This window comes from Leptopilina boulardi, unplaced genomic scaffold (assembly GCF_019393585.1).
Source record: "Leptopilina boulardi isolate dan_hultmark-lab unplaced genomic scaffold, ZJU_Lbou_2.1 LbouV2_229, whole genome shotgun sequence".
Taxonomy (NCBI): Eukaryota; Metazoa; Arthropoda; class Insecta; order Hymenoptera; family Figitidae; genus Leptopilina; species Leptopilina boulardi.
Window position 1 is genome coordinate 1,798,274 of NW_026137784.1, and position 21,498 is coordinate 1,819,771.

At 30.6% G+C, this 21,498-nt stretch overlaps 1 protein-coding gene across 2 annotated transcripts in view; it reads left to right on the top strand.

The window, feature by feature from the left end:
* LOC127280005 (uncharacterized) overlaps positions 1-21,498 on the top strand; it is a 152,967-nt gene that overhangs the window by 90,066 nt on the left and 41,403 nt on the right. The window contains exon 3 of one of the 2 annotated variants that reach the window (XM_051302688.1): positions 10,683-11,019. The exons of the other annotated variant lie outside the window; for it this stretch is intronic. Within the exon in view, the coding sequence (XP_051158645.1) occupies positions 10,683-10,736 (54 nt within the window). The 3' untranslated portion in view covers positions 10,737-11,019. Of the gene's footprint in view, positions 1-10,682; positions 11,020-21,498 lie in introns of those variants that run through there. 2 annotated transcript variants of the gene reach the window in all.

Consider the following 21,498-nt stretch of genomic DNA (forward strand, 5'->3'; position numbering starts at 1 on the left):
CATAGTAACTTTTCCCATAGTAACTTTTGCCAAAGTAACTATTGCCATAGTAAGTAACTGTTGCCATAGTAACTTTTGCCAAAGTAACTATTGCCATAGTAAGTAACTGTTGCCATAGTAACTTTTGCCAAAGTAACTATTGCCATAGTAAGTAACTGTTGCCATAGTAACTTTTGCCAAAGTAACTATTGCCATAGTAAGTAACTGTTGCCATAGTAACTTTTGCCATAGTAACTTTTGCCATGGTAACTTTTGCCATAGTAAGTAACTGTTGCCATAGTATCTGTTGCCCTAGTAACTTTTGCCAAAGTAACTATTGCCATAGTGAGTAACTGTTGCCATAGTAACTTTTGCCATAGTAACTTTTGCCAAAGTAACTATTGCCATAGTAAGTAACTGTTGCCATAGTAACTTTTGCCAAAGTAACTATTGCCATAGTAAGTAACTGTTGCCATAGTAACTTTTGTAATAGTAACTTTTGCCATAGTAACTTTTTCCATGGTATCTTTTGCCATAGTAAGTAACTGTTGCCATAGTAACTTTTGCCATAGTAAGTAACTGTTGCCATAGTAACTTTTGCCATAGTAAGTAACTGTTGCCATAGTAACTATTGCCCTAGTAACTTTTGCCAAAGTAACTATTGCCATAGTAAGTAACTGTTGCCATAGTAACTTTTGCCATAGTAACTATTGCCATAGTTAGTAACTGTTGCCATAGTAACTTTTGTAATAGTAACTTTTGACATAGTAAATAACTATTGCCATGGAAACGGTTACCATGTACGACGGACGGACGGACACCAAAGCAAAACTATAAGGCTTTTATTCCTGGGCCACGAAACCCTAATAAAAATTATTTGTTTCAAGTAAATATTTATTTGAATCAAGTAAATATTTATTTAGTTCAAATAAAATTTTCTTTTTTTTGCGGTGTTTAATTAAAAAGAAATTAAAATACAAAATTTAAAATGTTCATTAATTTTTCTTTTTTCGTTTTTTATTTCACGGAATGAGAGAGGGGAATGAGTATTATATCATGAAAATTTATGTTCAATGCTCTATCATGTAAAACTCGTCCAGGAAATTTTATAAAACATACGATCGTGGATTCAGAATAAATTTTTTTCCAAGAGCAACGAGAGACATGCGTTGCTTTTCAAATAGCAGAAAAAGCCGAGAAATCTTAAGTATTCCCTGAGTCTGTATAGGTTAGGGTAAAAGGGATAGGTGGGGCGAGAGGGGGGGGAAGAAGGAAAAGGGGGGCTGTGATGTTCAATGCATGCCTCGATATTACCATCGCGACGCGAAAAATACACGATACGTCGCCTTTTCGTGGACAACCTTTCGGAAGCACGGAATGTCAACGGAAAAGCATTTTCCAGTGCAACTTATTTGAAATTTAAATATATACCGTCAGCAATTCTAAAAGAGTGATAGAGAAGGGGGGAAGGAGGAGGAGGAGGAGCAGGGGTGGTGAAATATATTTCGAAAGGTTTTTGAGTTGAATATGTCAAGAAAAAAATTTTCAAAAATTTTAAATCTCTATATTTACATTTACTTAGGGGGAAAAAAAATTTGTTATTTTAATAAACTTATTAATGCGTTCCAATCTTAAATTTATTTTTTCTTTTGAAAAAAAAATTTTTCTTTTTTTTTGTTAAAATCGGATAACAATTGAAGACTGTGGACTTATTTGAACCAGTAAATTTTGGTCTCGCCCCATTGTGTGAGGCAGTACAAGAAAAGGAAGTACAAGGGCGGGTTACAGATGCTGGGGAACCTTGGTTGCTTATGCCGAGCGTGTCTCACGGTAATAGAGCCAAATTATAACCCTCGGGATTGGGGTATATCCACCAACCTCCAATATATATACATATATATAGGTTTCCCATTCCAAAACGTAGATTCTACAGTTCTCCTCTTCCCATTTGACTCCGCCTTTTCGCCCTGACCCTCTCTACTCTCTCCCCCTCTTTATAACCCTGATAAAGTCCTGTGGATATTTATTACCCCGAGACCCTATGATTGTAACGAGGTTCAAGACCAATGAGAATTGCTTCAACGAGTTCTTATACCCGGAAGCTGATATTTTGTGTCTATTGGCAAGAAAAAAGGTGTGCCAACGACTTCCAAGAATTGAGATTCCATTTTATTCGAAGAATATAGTTAAAGATTTTTGGATTATTAAAGTATAGGGGGTCAATTCGGTAACATTCACATTTTACACTATTTACTTTCCATTTTTCTATTTTCATTTTCTACTTTTTATTTTCCACTTTCCATATTCCACTTTCCAATATCCACTTTCTACCTCCTACTTCTCTATTTCCAATTTTCCACTTTCTACTTTCCACCTTCTAATTTTCTATTCCCACTTTTCTACTTTCCACCTTCGACTTTTATATTCCCTTTTTCCATTTTATACTTTCCACCTCCCACTTTTCTACTTCCTACCTTCCATTTTTACTATTCAATTTCCCATATTCCACCTCCCACTTTCTACTTTTCTAATCCCACTTTTCCACTTTCTACTTTCCACCTTATAATTTTCAATTCCCACTTTTCACTTTCTACTTTCCACATTTGAATTTCCTATTCCCACTTTTCTACATTCTACCTCCCACTGTCCACTTTCTATTTCCTACCTTTTTAACCAGAAATAAATAATGAAAAATAAAGTGGTATGTGAGAAAGAAAAGTAGGAGGTGGAATATAAGAAGTGGAAAGTGAAAAATAAGAAGTAGAAAATGAACAGTGGGATGTGAAATATGGAAAGTAGAATAGAAAAATGTAAGAAAATAAAATTTGAAGTTAGGAAGGAGAAAGTGAGATCAGAAAAGTGGAAAGTTGAAGGTTCAATGGGGATGTGGAATAGTAAAAGTAGAAGGTGGAAAGTCGAAAAGTGTGAATAGAAAAATTGAAGATGGAAAGTAGAAAGTGAAAAAGTAGGGATAAAAAATTAGAAGGTGGAAAGTAGAGATTGGGAGGTGGAAAATAGAAAGTGGAAAAGTAGGAATAGAAAAGTGGGAAGTAGAAAGTAGAAAAGTGGAAATAGGAAATTCAAATGTAGAAAATTAGAATTATTATTTAATTCAAGATTTTTTTTATAAAAAATTTATTTTCCCCTTATTGTGCATGCATTTCTAGTAAGACATAAATAATGCAAGTAAAGTACAAACACTTTATGAGTGGTCAGTTTCTGGAAGATGAAATACTACCGGAGATAGTTACCAACATTTCTAAAATATTCCACTAAATTTCACGAATATTCATATATATATATATACATATTCACACTTACACCAAACATTTTGTGTATATTTAAATATTCTTTTGTTTTCTTTTGAAAGTCACGTGGACTCATTTTTTTCACCTATTATAAATCATAAGGCGCAATAAAAAAATAAAATAAAAGAATATAAATTCAATTAAGAGAAGAGTTGGGATGGTTTTTTCCCACAGTTTCTTCTTTTTAGGGTTCCGTTCACGCAGTAAATTAAAACGGAATACTTATGGTTTCACTCATGTCAGTCCCAAAATACTGTCCCCTTTTCAAAAATCGAGCCATTTTAAACGATTAGGCTGCGATGCTCAAATTGGGTATACATACGTATTTTTGCGAGTAGATTAGAGGAAAATTATAACGAAACCAATTGGAATATAATTAAATATTATTATATTCCAAAAACTCGACATTTCAGTAATAAGGGTCTTCCTCTACTTGTATTTGGCTCACAATTTTTTTCTACACTTTTATGTGTATTTTGTGCAAGAATTTGCAATAAAATCGTCTGCTTAAGAAAAATTGAATTTTTGTGGGCACTTTTTTCAGGTTATGGTTGACTTTTTGGTGATAAAATGTGTCTTCCTCTACTCGGATTGGGCTGTTAATTTTTTTTCTACTCTTTTAGGTGTATGTTGTGCAAGAATTTGCAATAAAATCGTCTGCCTAAGAAAAATTGAATTTTTTTGGAGTTTTGGAGCTAAGAAGCTTAAATTTGGTACAGATGTTTAATTTTAAGCGTAGATTTTACGAAAAATATAGCTAATCTTTTTGAAATAAAAGTTTTAAATATTTAAATTTAAATAGTCGTGAACGGAATCCTAGGTAAGTGAGTATAACTCGTACTTGACCAATTTTTTTTTTTTTGCTTTTTCGATTGAAACAAAAATGTGAATTTTTAGTTTAATTTTTTTTAACTGACAAATATCAGATTTCATCGTGAAATATTAAACCAAAAAAGAATTTCTATTGTTTGTCGACGAAAACTTTTTTTTCCACTTCCTATTGTTCAGGTTTTAAAAAAATTAATTAGATAATATTTTATTGTGTTTGATGTATAGAAATTTATATATATATATATATATATATATATATATATATTCTGTTATTGAAATATAATAAAAATTACTATCTGTATGCCAACATTAATTGATTTAAAAAAAATGATGTTATTTTTTTTTGGATAACTTTTGCTTACATATTTTTGTGAAGTGATTTTTGTTTTGCACAGATTTTCAGAGTTTTGTATTTATTGAATCGAGAAATTTAATTTAAATCAGTGATCTGAAAATATTGACTGAACACTATCGGATCACTGATTTATTTATTTTCAAATATTATTGAATCGTAATGTGCTTTTAAAAATATTTCCAGATTTTAGCTTTTAATAATGTATTTATATAAATTATGTTTTAAAGCAACAAAAAATAGAAAATTATTTTACAGAGTCAAAATTTAAATTGAAATATTATTTTTCTTAATTAGATTTTATATTTTCTTTTGTCAGTGAATATATATATTTTTTTTTTGTTTGATGAAAATTTAGATTCAAAAAGTAATTTGAACACTAATTATAATTTTTTCTGTGATTTATTATAATACGTGATTAGAAAAATAAGAGAAAATAATATAATATATTTGGAAATTTCATCAATAAATCAATGTGAGACAAACAATATGAATGCAAACAATAATTCATTTAATTAACGAGTAATTACTTTTTCATTAATAAACATTGTCGGTTTTTGACTTAAACAGAGAATTCTGTCATAAAAGCACATTTTATTGGAATTTGCGACAGGGAATGACGCATCGATTCACAAATATCATATTTCTGTAAATGTAGTAGTGTAGAGGCACACACACACATATATATATATATATATATATATATGTAGTCAAACGAAAGATCGAATCCCGTTGCATGGAAACCACATGAACATATAGTGAGACTAAACTTTTTCAACAGTCAAAACGTCATGTTGATCTGGTTTGTCCATATCATTGTCCTTGCCGAGTAACAAAAGCTCGAAATGGTATATTCTGTTACTCACATATGATGTTTGGCTCGGCTTATATTCACGTACGTGACAGGGATCCAATGGTTTATGGACCTCGATGTTGTATGACCATTTGAGAATGAGACGCAAAATCAAAATAGGAGAATACATATATCTATATGTATAGATGTTACTAGGAAATAATAGAAAAGAAATATAGAAATGATGAGAAAATATATAGACACAGGAGAGTGGAATGGAAGAAAAAGAATTTTCAATAAAAACAAAAAAAAATATTGATTGAAAATATAAATGTAGACAGAAAATGAAAAAAAAAAAATTGTCACGTAACTCCAGAGGAAATTTCAAAAAGATATTTATGGACAACGAAACAAAATAAATAGCAGGTATTTTCAAATGAATAATAGATAAACAGACACTGCATTGTCTGACCCAAAAAATCTTTTACTACTTGAATCTAAATTGGAAGAATTTTAAAAAGTAGTATATAATAAAAAATTTAGTTTTACTACTTACAGAATAATTATAATCTAACAAAAAATGGTCATTACTACTCGCGGATCACGGATTCCGCGAAATAAAGTAGAGGATTCAACGAAAATCACAAATTGCGTGAAATTTGATCACGGATTCAGCGAAACTAGATCGCGGATTTTGCGAAACTAGATCGCGCATTCCGTGACATTATTTCACGGTTTTTGGCCGAAATTAGATCACAGATTCAGCGAAACTAAGTCGCGGATTGTGTGAAATTAGATTGCAAATTCCGCGAAGCTAGATTGCGAAATTCGTAAAATTAATTCACGGATTCTGCAAAATTTGATTGCGGGTTCCGTGACATTAGATTATGAATTTCGTGTAATTAGATCACTGATTCGTCGAAAATAGATCGCGGATTTTATGAATTTGTTCACGGATTCCGGCGAAACTAGATCGCGGATTTCGTAAAATAATATCACGGATTCCGCGAAATTAGATTATGAGTTTCGTAAAATTAGATCACGAATTTTCCAAAACTACGTCGCTGATTCCGTGATATTAGATAATGAGTTTCGTGAAATTAAATTACAGATTCTGCGAAATAATGTTGCGGATTTCTTATAATACGTAACAAACGAATTTTTTTTACTAAATCTAATTTTTATTTAAATATACCGCTTCCTTTCGTCTCTTAAATTTACTATTTTTAATTAATATTATCATACAATTTATATTAACGCGCCATCAAGTTGTAGATGGCGCGCATTGCATTTCTTAGCAGACGACGAAACCACGCCGTTGTCAGGTTGCCGAAATTTCGTCAAAGTGAGTCAATTTTACAAGATTTATGTGCACATTGTGCATTATTGCAACTTTTTATATTATTTTTTGTCCAAATAATTGAGTTGATAATTAAATAATATTGTTATAATAATAACAACAGCGTTTTTGTGTTGTGAATTAATTTAATAGTTAAATCTTTTGGATATCGTAGAATAACGATTTATCAGGAATCCAACGTTTTTTAAATCAATAATCTACTATCATCGTTGGTAAGTTTGAATCTTTGTTCTCATTTACTTTGCAACTCGAATTCTGCGTAAATAATCATTAATTAAATTAATTAAGACAAGTTGAATCTCGCAACGGGTTTGTCACAAATTATATCACGGATTCCGCGAAACTAGATCGCGGATTTCGTAAAATTAGTTCACGGATTCTGCAAAACAAGATCGCGCAGTTCGTGAAATTAAATCACGGATTCCGCGAAAGTAGGTCGCGGATTTCGGGAAATTTAATCACGGATTCTGCGTAAGTAGGTCACGGATTTCGTAAAATTAAATCACGGATTCCGTGAAACTAGGTCGCGGATTTCGTGAAATTAAATCACGGATTCCGCGTAAGTAGGTCGCGGATTTCGGGAAATTTAATCACGGATTCCGCGTAAGTAGGTCGCGGATTTCGTGAAATTAAATCACGGATTCCGCGAAAGTAGGTCGCGGATTTCGTGAAATTAAATCACGGATTCCGTGAAACTAGGTCGCGGCATTCGTGAGATTATTTCACGGATTCTGCGAAACAAGATCGCGAATTTCGACAAATTAAATCACGTATTTCGCGAAACTAGGTCGTGGATACTGTGACATTAGATCATGAGTTTCGTGAAATTAGTTCACGGATTCTGCGAAACAAGATCGCAGATTTCGTGAAATTAAATCACGGATTCCGCGAAAGTAGGTCGCGGATTTCGTGAAATTAAATCACGGATTCCGTGAAACTATGTCGCGGATTTCGTGAAATTAAATCACGGATTCCGCGAAAGTAGGTCGCGGATTTCGAGAAATTAGTTCACGGATTCTGCGAAACAAGATCGCGGATTTTGTGAAATTAAATCACGGATTCCGCGAAAGTAGGTCGTGGATTTCGTGAAATTAAATCACGGATTCCATGAAACTAGGTCGCGGCATTCGTAAGATTAGTTAACGGATTCTGCGAAACAAGATCCCGAATGTCGTGAAATTAAATCACGGATTCCGCGATAGTAGGTCGCGGATTTCGTAAAATTAGTTCACGGATTCTGCAAAACAAGATCGCGGAGTTCGTGAAATTAAATCACGGATTCCGCGAAAGTAGGTCGCGGATTTCGTGAAATTAAATCACGGATTCCGTGAAACTAGGTCGCGGATTTCGTGAAATTAAATCACGGATTCCGCGTAAGTAGATCACGGATTTCGTAAAATTAAATCACGGATTCCGTGAAACTAGGTCGCGGCATTCGTGAGATTAGTTCACGGATTCTGCGAAACAAGATCGCGGATTGCGTGAAATTAAATCACGGATTCCGCGAAACTAGGTCGTGAATTTCGTGACATTAGATCATAAGTTTCGTGAAATTAAATCACGAATTCGATGAAACTAGATTGCGGATTTCGTAAGATTAGGTCACGGATTCTGCGAAATACGTTTGTTTATCAAATGTAAAGATAAAAAATATATTTAACTGAACTTTTAATACTGTTTTTTGGAATTTAATTTACATCGTTTCTTAATTTTAAAAGTTTTTTTTGTAAAATTTTTCAAATTATCATTAATCTGATTGTATATTTGAAAGTGAATTGAAAAAAAATCTGTTTTTCAATCTACAATAAATATATGTATATATATAAAAACGTGTTTACGGAAATAATATAGGAAATGTTTAAAGAAAATTGAAAGTTAGAAAATTGGATAGAAGGAGCTGTGAAAGTTTAGATTGGCATTTCTCTCTCTATCTTCGTTTTAGTTTTGTGGACACATTTTCTTGGCGTGAGGTTGGACCACTCACTCTACATTTTCCAGTAACTGCAGCTAAACTTTATATGTTGGTATCTATCTATCTATCTCGTTTCACTCTCGGTCTTTTCTATTCATCTGCTTATCCCCCGTTCGTCGAGAATTTATACATATACATATATATAAAACGATGTTACCCGATGATAGTCATATTCTTCCATTCGGGACATAAATCCTTCTAAGAAGGATTTTATAGAGTTCCACGATGTTCCACATCGTATATCATTACACAAAATCTGTATTATTAACATTATTTCACATATATATATAAATGAAATGAAGCCAATTTTTTATACTCTCAACATGGTTAAATATTTTATTTTCTAAATATACTCTAATTTAGAAAATATTTATTAAAATAAAAGTTTATGCAAAAATATATTTCCAAATAGAGGAAAATAGTTGTTACCAATAAGATCATTTTTTTTTAATTATTAATATATTTTCTCTTTGTAAAAATAAAATTGGAAAAATGAAAAAAAAAATGTTAAGTCCATCAAAAATTTAAGTTCAACACTCGAAAAAAAGAAAAAAAAATCGGACTATAAAAGAAAAGATGAAAACTTATTTTTACGTTTTTTTTTTCTTCTTTTTCATTCTTTTTTTTATAACTTTTTATGTTTTTCGATTTTCATTACAATTTTTCTCCGGCAATATTTTCAAAAGATTCGATCCAATTTCACTTTATCTTGCTCGCTTTTCCCAGGAATTGGAAACGAGATCGTTTTGGATTCTACATAAATGATTTTAGATACTTCAAAAAAAAAAAAAAAAATTTTTTTTAATTTTATTTATTTACTGAATTAATTAAAGAATTTTTTTGCTTTAAATACGATTAAAATTCTTGAGAGTTTTTTTTTTATCTATTGTTGACTGCAAAATCAAAACTAAAAAAAAGTCATATTTTATTTTTTTTATAAATCTTTACTAAAAAAAATTAGTTATTTTCAAATTTTGATTTAGAGAGTATAGCGTTTAAAACTTTTTCTCAATTATTATTCAAAAACCTTTTATACATCAATTTTTAATTTAACTTCGTGGATAATTTTCGAGTCAAAATACGCTTTATATAGAGAATAATCATATAAAGGGAAAGTTTTAGATTTCTACTTTCAGAATAAATTTTGCCATTAATTTTTAAATAAAGGTTTCAATTTTGGTTTCCACATGCGCTTCGTAGGGAATAAAAAGGAGATACATTTTTTTTTTTTTCATCAAATACTTTTTAAAAGAGCACGGAATATTAAACGTAATGAAATTGTTCATAAATTTAGAAAGCGCCATGAATATTAGACATGACATTAAAATTTCGTTTAGTGTATAAACATATATATATATATATATATAGATTATGGTTAAAGAAAAATGTACTTGATTAATAAACTTTTGCAAAAGGAGAGATTTCAATATATTCAGCATATGAATATGAAGACAAGAAGCCTAACGATTTCAGATTAGTGGAAATTATTCATATTCAATCCCCCTTCTCTTGATCGCATCAACGCCTTTCGTATGCACATAGGCATCACGATGAGTACGAAAACGCATCATCATGACGAGAGTTCAAACTGTCGTTAGTCGTACTGAAATGCGAAATACATCAGTGTACGCTTCAAGTGCATCCCACACATATTGGCATTTTATTAGTGTGTCTGTCAGCCTGTCTGTTTGTCTGTGTGTGTGTATTCTAACTAAACGTGTTATTCGTCAGAGGGTCTAACAAATCGAGCTTTCCGGCTACAAATGCATTCACTCGACATGTACCAACCAAGTCGATACAAACAGTGGCAAGTTTCGTGCGTTCATTCTCTAGGTGTGTATATATATACATGTATGTGACAGTAAATGTCGAATACGTGTTTACCTTTATATGTGTAAGTTTAGAATTGATACACACTGATTGGCGAGAAATGTAACCAAATTCGTGTGGCTAGAGAAAAAGACACAGTACACGATAAAGACAAGGGGAGCTTTTTCAATATTCTAATATCAATATATATTTTTACCTATTACACAATTATTTGCATATTTTTAATTATTAATAATTATTATATTATATTTTTTCAGTCACTAAAGAGAAGAAATAACACAAAAGGAAAAACTATAATAACAATTTTTTGAAATATATACTACAAACAGAATTAATTATAATCAACCTCATTAAGGTTATGTACAACAATAAAAAATCACATCAAATAAAGTGGGACAGAAAAATGAAAATAATACACTCGGAAAATTTTAGCACAAATGTTACATTAACACACCATCCAATATTGTGCATAACTTCAGAGTAGACGACAACAGTCACCACATGCAACTGCGTTTGGACAACTATACTTCTCTTATTATTAAAATTTGCGCGCTTATATGAAATGCTTTGTTATAATAAAATGTTTAAAATATAATAAAAAAAATTATAAGTGTCAAATTTATTTATTTAATTTACCCTAACCTCTTCATGTTCTTCGGATACCAAAAAATAAAAATTTCTTTCAAATTTTTTTGAAACTCTATCAAAACAATGAATATTTGCAATGCGCATGCGCCATCTACGATAATAGAAATACCCCGACCTTCTCATGTTCTCCTGATACCAGAAATTAAAAATTTCTTTTAAATTTTGTTGAAAATCTATCAAAACAATGAATATTTAAAATGCGCATGCGCCGTCAACGAAAATTTGCATTTTAGGTATCAAGAGAACATAAAGAGGTCGGGGTATTCTCAAAATGCAATTCCCGCCAATTTTGTAGTTTCAAAAATAATAGAAATGCCAAAACACGTGTTAAAACAGAGAAAATTTTAATTTTAGGTATCACGAGAACATGAATAAGTTGGGGTATTCCTATTAATGTAGATGGCGCATATATCAAATATTCATTGTTTTGATAGATTTTCAACAAAATTTAAAAGAAATTTTTATTTTTTGGTATCAGGAGAACATGAAGAGGTTGGGGTAAACCTATTTTCGTTGATGACGCATGCGCATTTCAAATATTCAATGTTTTGAAATTTTTGAATAAAATTTAATAATTTTTAATTATCAGGAGAATATGAAGATGTCGTGGTAATCTCAAAATGCAATTCCCGCCAAATTTGGAGTTTCAAATATAATAGAAATGCAAAAGCACGTGTTTAAAAAAAGAAATTTTTAATTTTTGGTATCAGGAGAACATGAAGAGGTTGGGGTAAACCTATTTTCGTAAATGGCGCATGCGCATTTCGAATATTCATATTCACAATGCAATTCCCACCAAATTTGAAATTTGAAATATAATATAAATTCAAAAGCACGTGTTTAAATAAAGAAATTTTAATTATTCGTATCAGGAGAACATGAAGAGGTTGGGGTAAACCTATTTTCGTTAACTGCGCATGCGCATTTTAAATATTCATATTCACAATGCAATTCCCGCCAAATTTGAAATAAAATATACATTCAAAAGCACGTGTTTAAATAAAGAAATTTTAATTTTAAGTATCAGGAGAACATGAAGAGGTTGGGGTATTCCTATTTACGTAGACTGCGCATGCGCATTTTAAATAGTCATTGTTTTGATAGATTTTCAACAAAATTTAAAAGAAATTTTTAATTTTTGGTATCAGGAGAACATGAAGAGGTTGTGGTAAACCTATTTTCGTTGATGGCGCATGCGCATTTCGAATATTCATATTCACAATGCAATTCCCGCCAAATTTGAAATTTGAAATATAATATAAATTTAAAAGCACGTGTTTAAATAAAGAAATTTTAATTTTAAGTATCAAGAGAACATGAAGAGGTTGGGGTATTCCTATTTACGTAGACTGCGCATGCGCATTTTAAATAGTAATTGTTTTGATAGATTTTCAACAAAATTTAAAAGAAATTTTTAATTTTTGGTATCAGGAGAACATGAAAAGGTTGGGGTAAAACTATTTTCGTTGATGGCGCATGCGCATTTCGAATATTCATATTCACAATGCAATTCCCGCCAAATTTGAAATTTGAAATAAAATATAAATTCAAAAGCACGTGTTTAAATAAAGAAATTTTAATTTTAAGTATCAGGAGAACATGAAGAGGTTGGGGTATTCCTATTTACGTAGACTGCGCATGCGCATTTTAAATAGTCATTGTTTTGATAGATTTTCAACAAAATTTAAAAGAAATTTTTGATTTTTGGTATCAGGAGAACATGAAGAGGTTGGGGTATACCTGTTTTCGTTAACTGCGCATGCGCATTTCGAATATTCATATTCACAATGCAATTCCCGCCAAATTTGAAATTTGTAATATAATATAAATTCAAAAGCACGTGTTTAAATAAAGAAATTTTAATTATTCGTATCAGGAGAACATGAAGAGGTTGGGGTAAACCTAATTTCGTTAACTGCGCATGCGCATTTTGAATATTCATATTCACAATGCAATTCCCGCCAAATTTGAAATTTGAAATATAATATAAATTCAAAAGGACATGTTTAAATAAAGAAATTTTAATTTTAAGTATCAGGAGAACATGAAGAGGTTGGGGTATTCCTATTTACGTAGACTGCGCATGCGCATTTTAAATAGTAATTGTTTTGATAGATTTTCAACAAAATTTAAAAGAAATTTTTAATTTTTGGTATCAGGAGAACATGAAAAGGTTGGGGTAAAACTATTTTCGTTGATGGCGCATGCGCATTTCGAATATTCATATTCACAATGCAATTCCCGCCAAATTTGAAATTTGAAATAAAATATAGATTCAAAAGCACGTGTTTAAATAAAGAAATTTTAATTTTAAGTATCAGAAGAACATGAAGAGGTTGGGGTATTCCTATTTACGTAGACTGCGCATGCGCATTTTAAATAGTCATTGTTTTGATAGATTTTCAACAAAATTTAAAAGAAATTTTTGATTTTTGGTATCAGGAGAACATGAAGAGGTTGGGGTATACCTATTTTCGTTAACTGCGCATGCGCATTTCGAATATTCATATTCACAATGCAATTCCCGCCAAATTTGAAATTTGTAATATAATATAAATTCAAAAGCACGTGTTTAAATAAAGAAATTTTAATTATTCGTATCAGGAGAACATGAAGAGGTTGGGGTAAACCTAATTTCGTTAACTGCGCATGCGCATTTTGAATATTCATATTCACAATGCAATTCCCGCCAAATTTGAAATTTGAAATATAATATAAATTCAAAAGGACATGTTTAAATAAAGAAATTTTAATTTTAAGTATCAGGAGAACATGAAGAGGTTGGGGTATTCCTATTTACGTAGACTGGGCATGCGCATTTTAAATAGTCATTGTTTTGATAGATTTTCAAAAAATTTAAAAGAAATTTTTAATTTTTTGTATCAGGAGAACATGAAGAGGTTGGGGTAAACCTATTTTCGTTGATGGCGCATGCGCATTTCGAATATTCATATTCACAATGCAATTCCCGCCAAATTTGAAATTTGAAATAAAATATAAATTCAAAAGCACGTGTTTAAATAAAGAAATTTTAATTTTAAGTATCAGGAGAACATGAAGAGGTTGGGGTATTCCTATTTACGTAGACTGCGCATGCGCATTTCAAATAGTCATTGTTTTGATAGATTTTCAACAAAATTTAAAAGAAATTTTTAATTTTTGGTATCAGGAGAACATGAAGAGGTTGGGGTATACCTATTTTCGTTAACTGCGCATGCGCATTTCGAATATTTATATTCACAATGCAATTCCCGCCAAATTTGAAATTTGTAATATAATACAAATTCAAAAGCACGTGTTTAAATAAAGAAATTTTAATTATTCGTATCAGGAGAACATGAAGAGGTTGGGGTAAACCTAATTTCGTTAACTGCGCATGCGCATTTTGAATATTCATATTCACAATGCAATTCCCGCCAAATTTGAAATTTGAAATATAATATAAATTCAAAAGCACGTGTTTAAATAAAGAAATTTTAATTTTAAGTATCAGGAGAACATGAAGAGGTTGGGGTATTCCTATTTACGTAGACTGCGCATGCGCATTTTAAATAATCATTGTTTTGATAGATTTTCAACAAAATTTAAAAGAAATTTTTAATTTTTGGTATCAGGAGAACATGAAGAGGTTGTGGTAAACCTATTTTCGTTGATGGCGCATGCGCATTTCGAATATTCATATTCACAATGCAATTCCCGCCAAATTTGAAATTTGAAATATAATATAAATTCAAAAGCACGTGTTTAAATAAAGAAATTTTAATTTTAAGTATCAGGAGAACATGAAGAGGTTGGGGTATTCCTATTTACGTAGACTGGGCATGCGCATTTTAAATAGTCATTGTTTTGATAGATTTTCAAAAAATTTAAAAGAAATTTTTAATTTTTTGTATCAGGAGAACATGAAGAGGTTGGGGTAAACCTATTTTCGTTGATGGCGCATGCGCATTTCGAATATTCATATTCACAATGCAATTCCCGCCAAATTTGAAATTTGAAATAAAGTATAAATTCAAAAGCACGTGTTTAAATAAAGAAATTTTAATTTTAAGTATCAGGAGAACATGAAGAGGTTGGGGTATTCCTATTTACGTAGACTGCGCATGCGCATTTCAAATAGTCATTGTTTTGATAGATTTTCAACAAAATTTAAAAGAAATTTTTAATTTTCGGTATCAGGAGAACATGAAGAGGTTGGGGTAAACCTATTTTCGTTGATGGCGCATGCGCATTTCGAATATTCATATTCACAATGCAATTCCCGCCAAATTTGAAATTTGAAATATAATATAAATTTAAAAGCACGTGTTTAAATAAAGAAATTTTAATTTTAAGTATCAGGAGAACATGAAGAGGTTGGGGTATTCCTATTTTCGTAGACTGCGCATGCGCATTTTAAATAGTCATTGTTTTGATAGATTTTCAACAAAATTTAAAAGAAATTTTTGATTTTTGGTATCAGGAGAACATGAAGAGGTTGGGGTATACCTATTTTCGTTAACTGCTCATGCGCATTTCGAATATTCATATTCACAATGCAATTCCCGCCAAATTTGAAATTTGAAATATAATATAAATTCAAAAGCACGTGTTTAAATAAAGAAATTTTAATTTTAAGTATCAGGAGAACATGAAGAGGTTGGGGTATTCCTATTTACGTAGACTGCGCATGCGCATTTTAAATAGTCATTGTTTTGATAGATTTTCAACAAAATTTGAAAGAAATTTTTAATTTTTGGTATCAGGAGAACATGATGAGGTTGGGGTAAACCTATTTTCGTTGATGGCGCATGCGCATTTCGAATATTTATTGTTTTGATAGATATTCAACAAAATTTTAAAGAAATTTTTATCTTTAACACGTGCTTTTGCATTTCTCTTATTTTTCGGATTTGAAAATTAGAGGGAATTAATATTTGAGAATACCCCGACCGCAGTCAATGTAAATAGAATTTTGAGAACACCTCTCGCTCGTTATGTTCTCTTAATTCAAAATATCATATGTTTTGTATGTTTGCATTGCGCAGTTATTTTAATCATTTTTTTAAAAAAAGGATTAATGAATGAAAAAACAGCATAGGAGTTTTATATAATTAAAAAAGATTTTTGCTTAATGTGTTTTATTAGTATTATATTATTTTACATACATGTTTTTGCTTTTTTATTATTTTTCGTTGAAAGTATTACTTTACTGCAATTGGCGCATGACCTATTCAAATTTGAATTCTTCGATGACAAAAATTACAATTTTTATTATTTATTCATAGGGAATTAGCTTCCTATGGCCTTACAGAATTGTTTCCAATACAATTTTTTAATTTATATAATTTTTTTTATTATTTAATTATGTTATTCATTTAAAAATTGTCGTTTTCATTATCTTCTGATGTCTTGAATCCAAGTCGCCTTGATGTTGAAGCCTGAAACATATACAAAACAACATACATTTTAATTGTGTGCAATAAAATTTTTGCTATATGTATTAAAAATTAGTAAAATGAATTAAATATAAAAAAAATATAAAGTTACTATTTAAAAATATTTTATTTTTGTTTTGAATTATTCGTAAAGTAATGACAAAAGTTTCTGAATTTCTTCTGTTTTGAAGTGGAGATTCAGAATTGTTTTTTTGTTTCTTTTCTTTATTTTTTTTTAAGGAAGGAGAAAAAGTCAGTTACAAAGTTTTTTTTAACTAAATAAACAAGGTTTCAATCAAAGAAAATTTTTGCTTTCGTACACTATTGAACGAAACGTTTCTTTGTGTTAAAGAATTCTCTTTGATTTAAAGAATCCTCTTTTAAAAGTTCAACATTTAAAGCATTCTCTTTGATTTTTAAAATTCATTTCGTTTTTCTATTTTAATTTAATTTAATTTTTCTACTTCATTAAACGGAAATTATTTTAATGAACTAACTAATTAATTAACTATAATAACATCATTTTATAGTATAATTTTAAATAAATCTACCAATATCTTAATTACAAGCATTAATGAAAATAAAATATTTAAATCGAAAGATCAATTTAAAACTGTTAAATTATCATTCTCCGATAATAACTTAAATTTCTTTATCAAAAATGTGTGAAATTGATTTAAAATGGAACATTTTTAGAATATTATACATTCCTATGTAGTTTAATATTAAATTTCAATGATATGTAAAAATAAAATCCACTTCTTTTAAACTATATCAGAATTTTATATAAAAAAAAAATTGGGCTATACATTTTTTGTTAATCATGTATATTGTTGAATATTCATCATGAACTCAATAAAGATAATTCTACATATCTGTCTTGTTTAAAATTTTCATGTTCAAAATGGAAATGAACAGTATTATAAATTGAATAAGATTTTTATTGGATCCTTCATTTATATAAACCAGACGATATAGAAAGAAAAATTCAATTTGTTGAAAATTTTATAAAACGAGAAATATTTCGTATATAATTAGATTTCATCAATTTGACTAAACGAATACTCGATAGTTTTATCATATTTCTTCTAAGTTATCAAGATTTCATAAATTATATATTTTTTGAAAAAGTTTCTCTACAACATTTTTTTTATTTTGAAATTTATAAAAAAAAATTGAGATAGAAATGGTATAAAAAATTTTAACAATCCGATATAAAATGCGTACGTGAACGCTATATTTTTTTTTTTTTTTTTTTTGCTTCTCGGAAAAGTGTGAATTGTGAGATGTGAAACTTTTCTATTTTCTTCTAGAGCTTGAAAATGTTTTCCTGTCAATTTTTTTTTAACATATACATGGACAGGTTTCCCTTTACTTCTATTGGAATTTGACGAAGAATACCTATATATACCACCTTAAGAAGTATTTTCTTTTTTCAAAACATATCGATGCACTGTAGGTGGTGATTTATCGACTACCCAAGAAGAACTCTTGCTATTTATCATCTTTTCTTGGTGAAAAAAAAAGAATATCTTTTAAGTGATACTCTCCTCTTTTCATTTACGATTTTGCCAAGTATCTTTCCTTTTTTCAACGACAACATTTGTATGACTTTACTCGAAGCCCATCATTGCCCTTTACAATCTTATTCACTAGATTTCATTTTCAAATAAAAAAAAAAAACAGTTTCTTTTTACCATGAAAACGTGAAAGAAAATTCAGTGTTTAGTTGGAGTTGTATATTTGCAGACAGATAAAAATCGATGGCAATTATTATCGACAGTAGGTGAAATTAATGGTATTTATTACCGATAGTCGGTAAAACCAATTACAATTATTACCAACCAATGATTATCGATAGTAGGTAAAAATCGATGGTAATGATTAACGACAGTCGGTAAAATCGGTGACAATTATTATCGACGGTAGGTAAAGTCGGGGACCAATATTATCGACGGTAGGTAAAATCGGGGACCAATATTATCGACGGTAGGTAAAATCGGTGACCACTATTATCGATGGTAGGTAAAGTCGGGGACCACTATTATCGACGGTAGGTAAAGTCGGGGACCACTATTATCGACGGTAGGTAAAATCGGTGACCACTATTATCGACGGTAGGTAAAGTCGGTGACCACTATTATCGACGGTAGGTAAAAGTCAGTAACAACTATTATCGACGGTATGTTAAATTAATAAAATTTGAAATCATAATACTTTTCTCCAAATTCGGTAGCAATTACACTAAACGGTAATCTAGTGTATCAAAATAAATTTTCGACTTTATATTGTCAGTTCTACTTTAAAACAAAAGTAGTTGAGAAATTTCTCATTCATGTACTTAGTTGCAGTGTTCGCAAGAGTAAGAGAGAAGAGAGAGAGAGAAAGAGAGCCCTGGAGAATAATTACGGAGTTCTCAGCTTATCGTTAATGAGACAGGACCTGTGCTACATCGCTTATGTATTATAAGTGCACGTACACCGCCACATACGTCGCGAATTCGCAAGTTTAACTCTGTACGATTGCGGCTCAGACGAAAATTCACTTAAGCATTCTGGTTGCGCTCTACGTCTATTCGTGCCTCGATCGAGAACGAATTCTGACCAAAACCATCCTGTCTGACAGTGTGCCCCTTTTTGGCTCTCTCTCTCTCTCTCTCTCTCTCTCTCTTGCTCTCTTTACCAACAACCTCACATCCGCGACCCCAATGATTTCACAGCTCGTGCAACTTTGTGGAACTCTATCGCCTGGATCCGCGATGCATACTGATTGTTACAGATTTCCTTTACTCCTCCTACTGCTATCATCATTTGTCCACCATACTCTCTTGTCTTTTAGTAATTGGCTCTACGCTTTATTACAAAAAGTTATCAGTTTTCTTTATAATTAAAAGAAAATTTCTTTTTTAATATTAATTTTATTTAATCTCTCAATCTTGGATTATTTTATAATAATAATTACCATCGACTTTACCTACCGTCGATAATAATTGCCACCGATTTTACCTACAGTCGATAATAATTACCATCGATTCTGCCAACCGTCGATAATTGCCACCGATTTTACCTACAGTCGATAAAAATTACCATTCATTTTACCGACCGTCGATAATAAATACTATTGATTTTACCGACTATCGGTAATAAATACCATTTATTTTATCTAGTGTCGATAATAATTTGACAACTGCCACCGAATTTACCTATAGTCGATAATAATTACCATCAATTTTGTCTACCGTCGATAATAATTACCATCGATTTTACCTACCGTCGATAATAATTACCATTGATTTTACCGACTATTGGTAAGAAATACCATTTATTTTATCTAGTGTCAATAATAATTTGACAACTGCCACCGAATTTACCTACAGTCGATACTAATTACCATCGATTCTGCCAATCGTCGATAGTAATTACCATCGATTTTACCTATCATCGATAATAGTTGCCACCAATTTTACCTACAGTCGATAATAATTACCATCAATTCTGCCAACCGTCGATAATAATTGCCACTGATTTTACCTACAGTCGATAATAATTACCATCGATTTTACCTACCGTCGATAATAATTACCATTGATTTTACCGACTATTGGTACGAAATACCATTTATTTTATCTAGTGTCAATAATAATTTGACAACTGCCACCGAATTTACCTACAGTCGATACTAATTACCATCGATTCTGCCAATCGTCGATAGTAATTACCATCGATTTTACCCACCATCGATAATAGTTGCCACCAATTTTACCTACAGTCGATAATAATTACCATCAATTCTGCCAACCGTCGATAATAATTGCCACTGATTTTACCTACAGTCGATAATAATTACCATCGATTTTACCTACCGTCGATAATTAACTTTACCTACCTTTGGTAATGTTAATGTTTGAAAATATTTTTTTTTCATTTAGTAACAGAATATATTATAAATGTATATAATTCTCAATACATATATGCATAAAAGTAGTAAAAGGCAGTTTTGGGCAGACTACATTTAAGAATACAATTATATTACAGTATCGTATTTCTCGGCGATCGTTGATTTCCGATCGCCACACCGTTGTAAAGTGTGACGTATATCGGAATTCTCGAAGGGATTCTATATAAAATGAGTGAAAATCGGAAGAATACTGCTATCGACAAAGGTCATGAAAAGGAGGAAAAAGATTTTATTCCTCAACGTGTCTAGAATGAAAGAGTTGCTGAATAACACTTTTTTTTCACCTTCCCCGCCCAATGTGTGGCTTTGTGTACAGAATAGTTTATTGAATTCGTGATTTCATTCATCATATTTATTACGATCGTTAAGCCTCAAGCTTTGAGTGAAATTTTTTTTTTTTTTTTTTTTTCAAAGAAAAATTCGTTTTTATAGCGCGCGAATTTTTATTCACACAAAAAAAAGAGGTAACACGAAAAAAAAACTATGACCGTCAAATTTAATTGTCTGAACATATAACTCTAAATTGTAAATCGTAAAAAATTCAAATTCTATTATTTTTTTAATACTCTTAAATATATATTTTTTTTTCTTTTAGTTTTTGTGTGGAGTAAATTTTCGAAAATTAGTATTTTTACTAAAAAAAAGAAGCATTAGTAATTGGTCAGGGAAAAGTTTTTCTCGTGGGGTACTCCTTTTTTTCACATCGATTCACGCAGACTCCCATTTTAAGTTTCAAAACGGCTTCCACTGTCGTGCATTCGACCATTATGACGCTATAGAAAAATCGAGGGTTGAAACTCGGGACACTCGAAGCAAATCCCCAAAGTAGAAAAGATTATTCAAAGCATAAGTGGGTACCTGTTGGATCAAAATCTTGACTGTCCTTATATAGTACAGATAGAGGATTTGCACTCACTTTATCAAAAAAAAGCGAGAATTTAAAATAGTTCCAGTTTCTTTTTTTTTTTTAAATTAAACACTTTATTGTCGAAGCAAAAAAAAAAATTCTATTTCTCAATTTTTATCACATATTAATTTGTATATTTTAAAA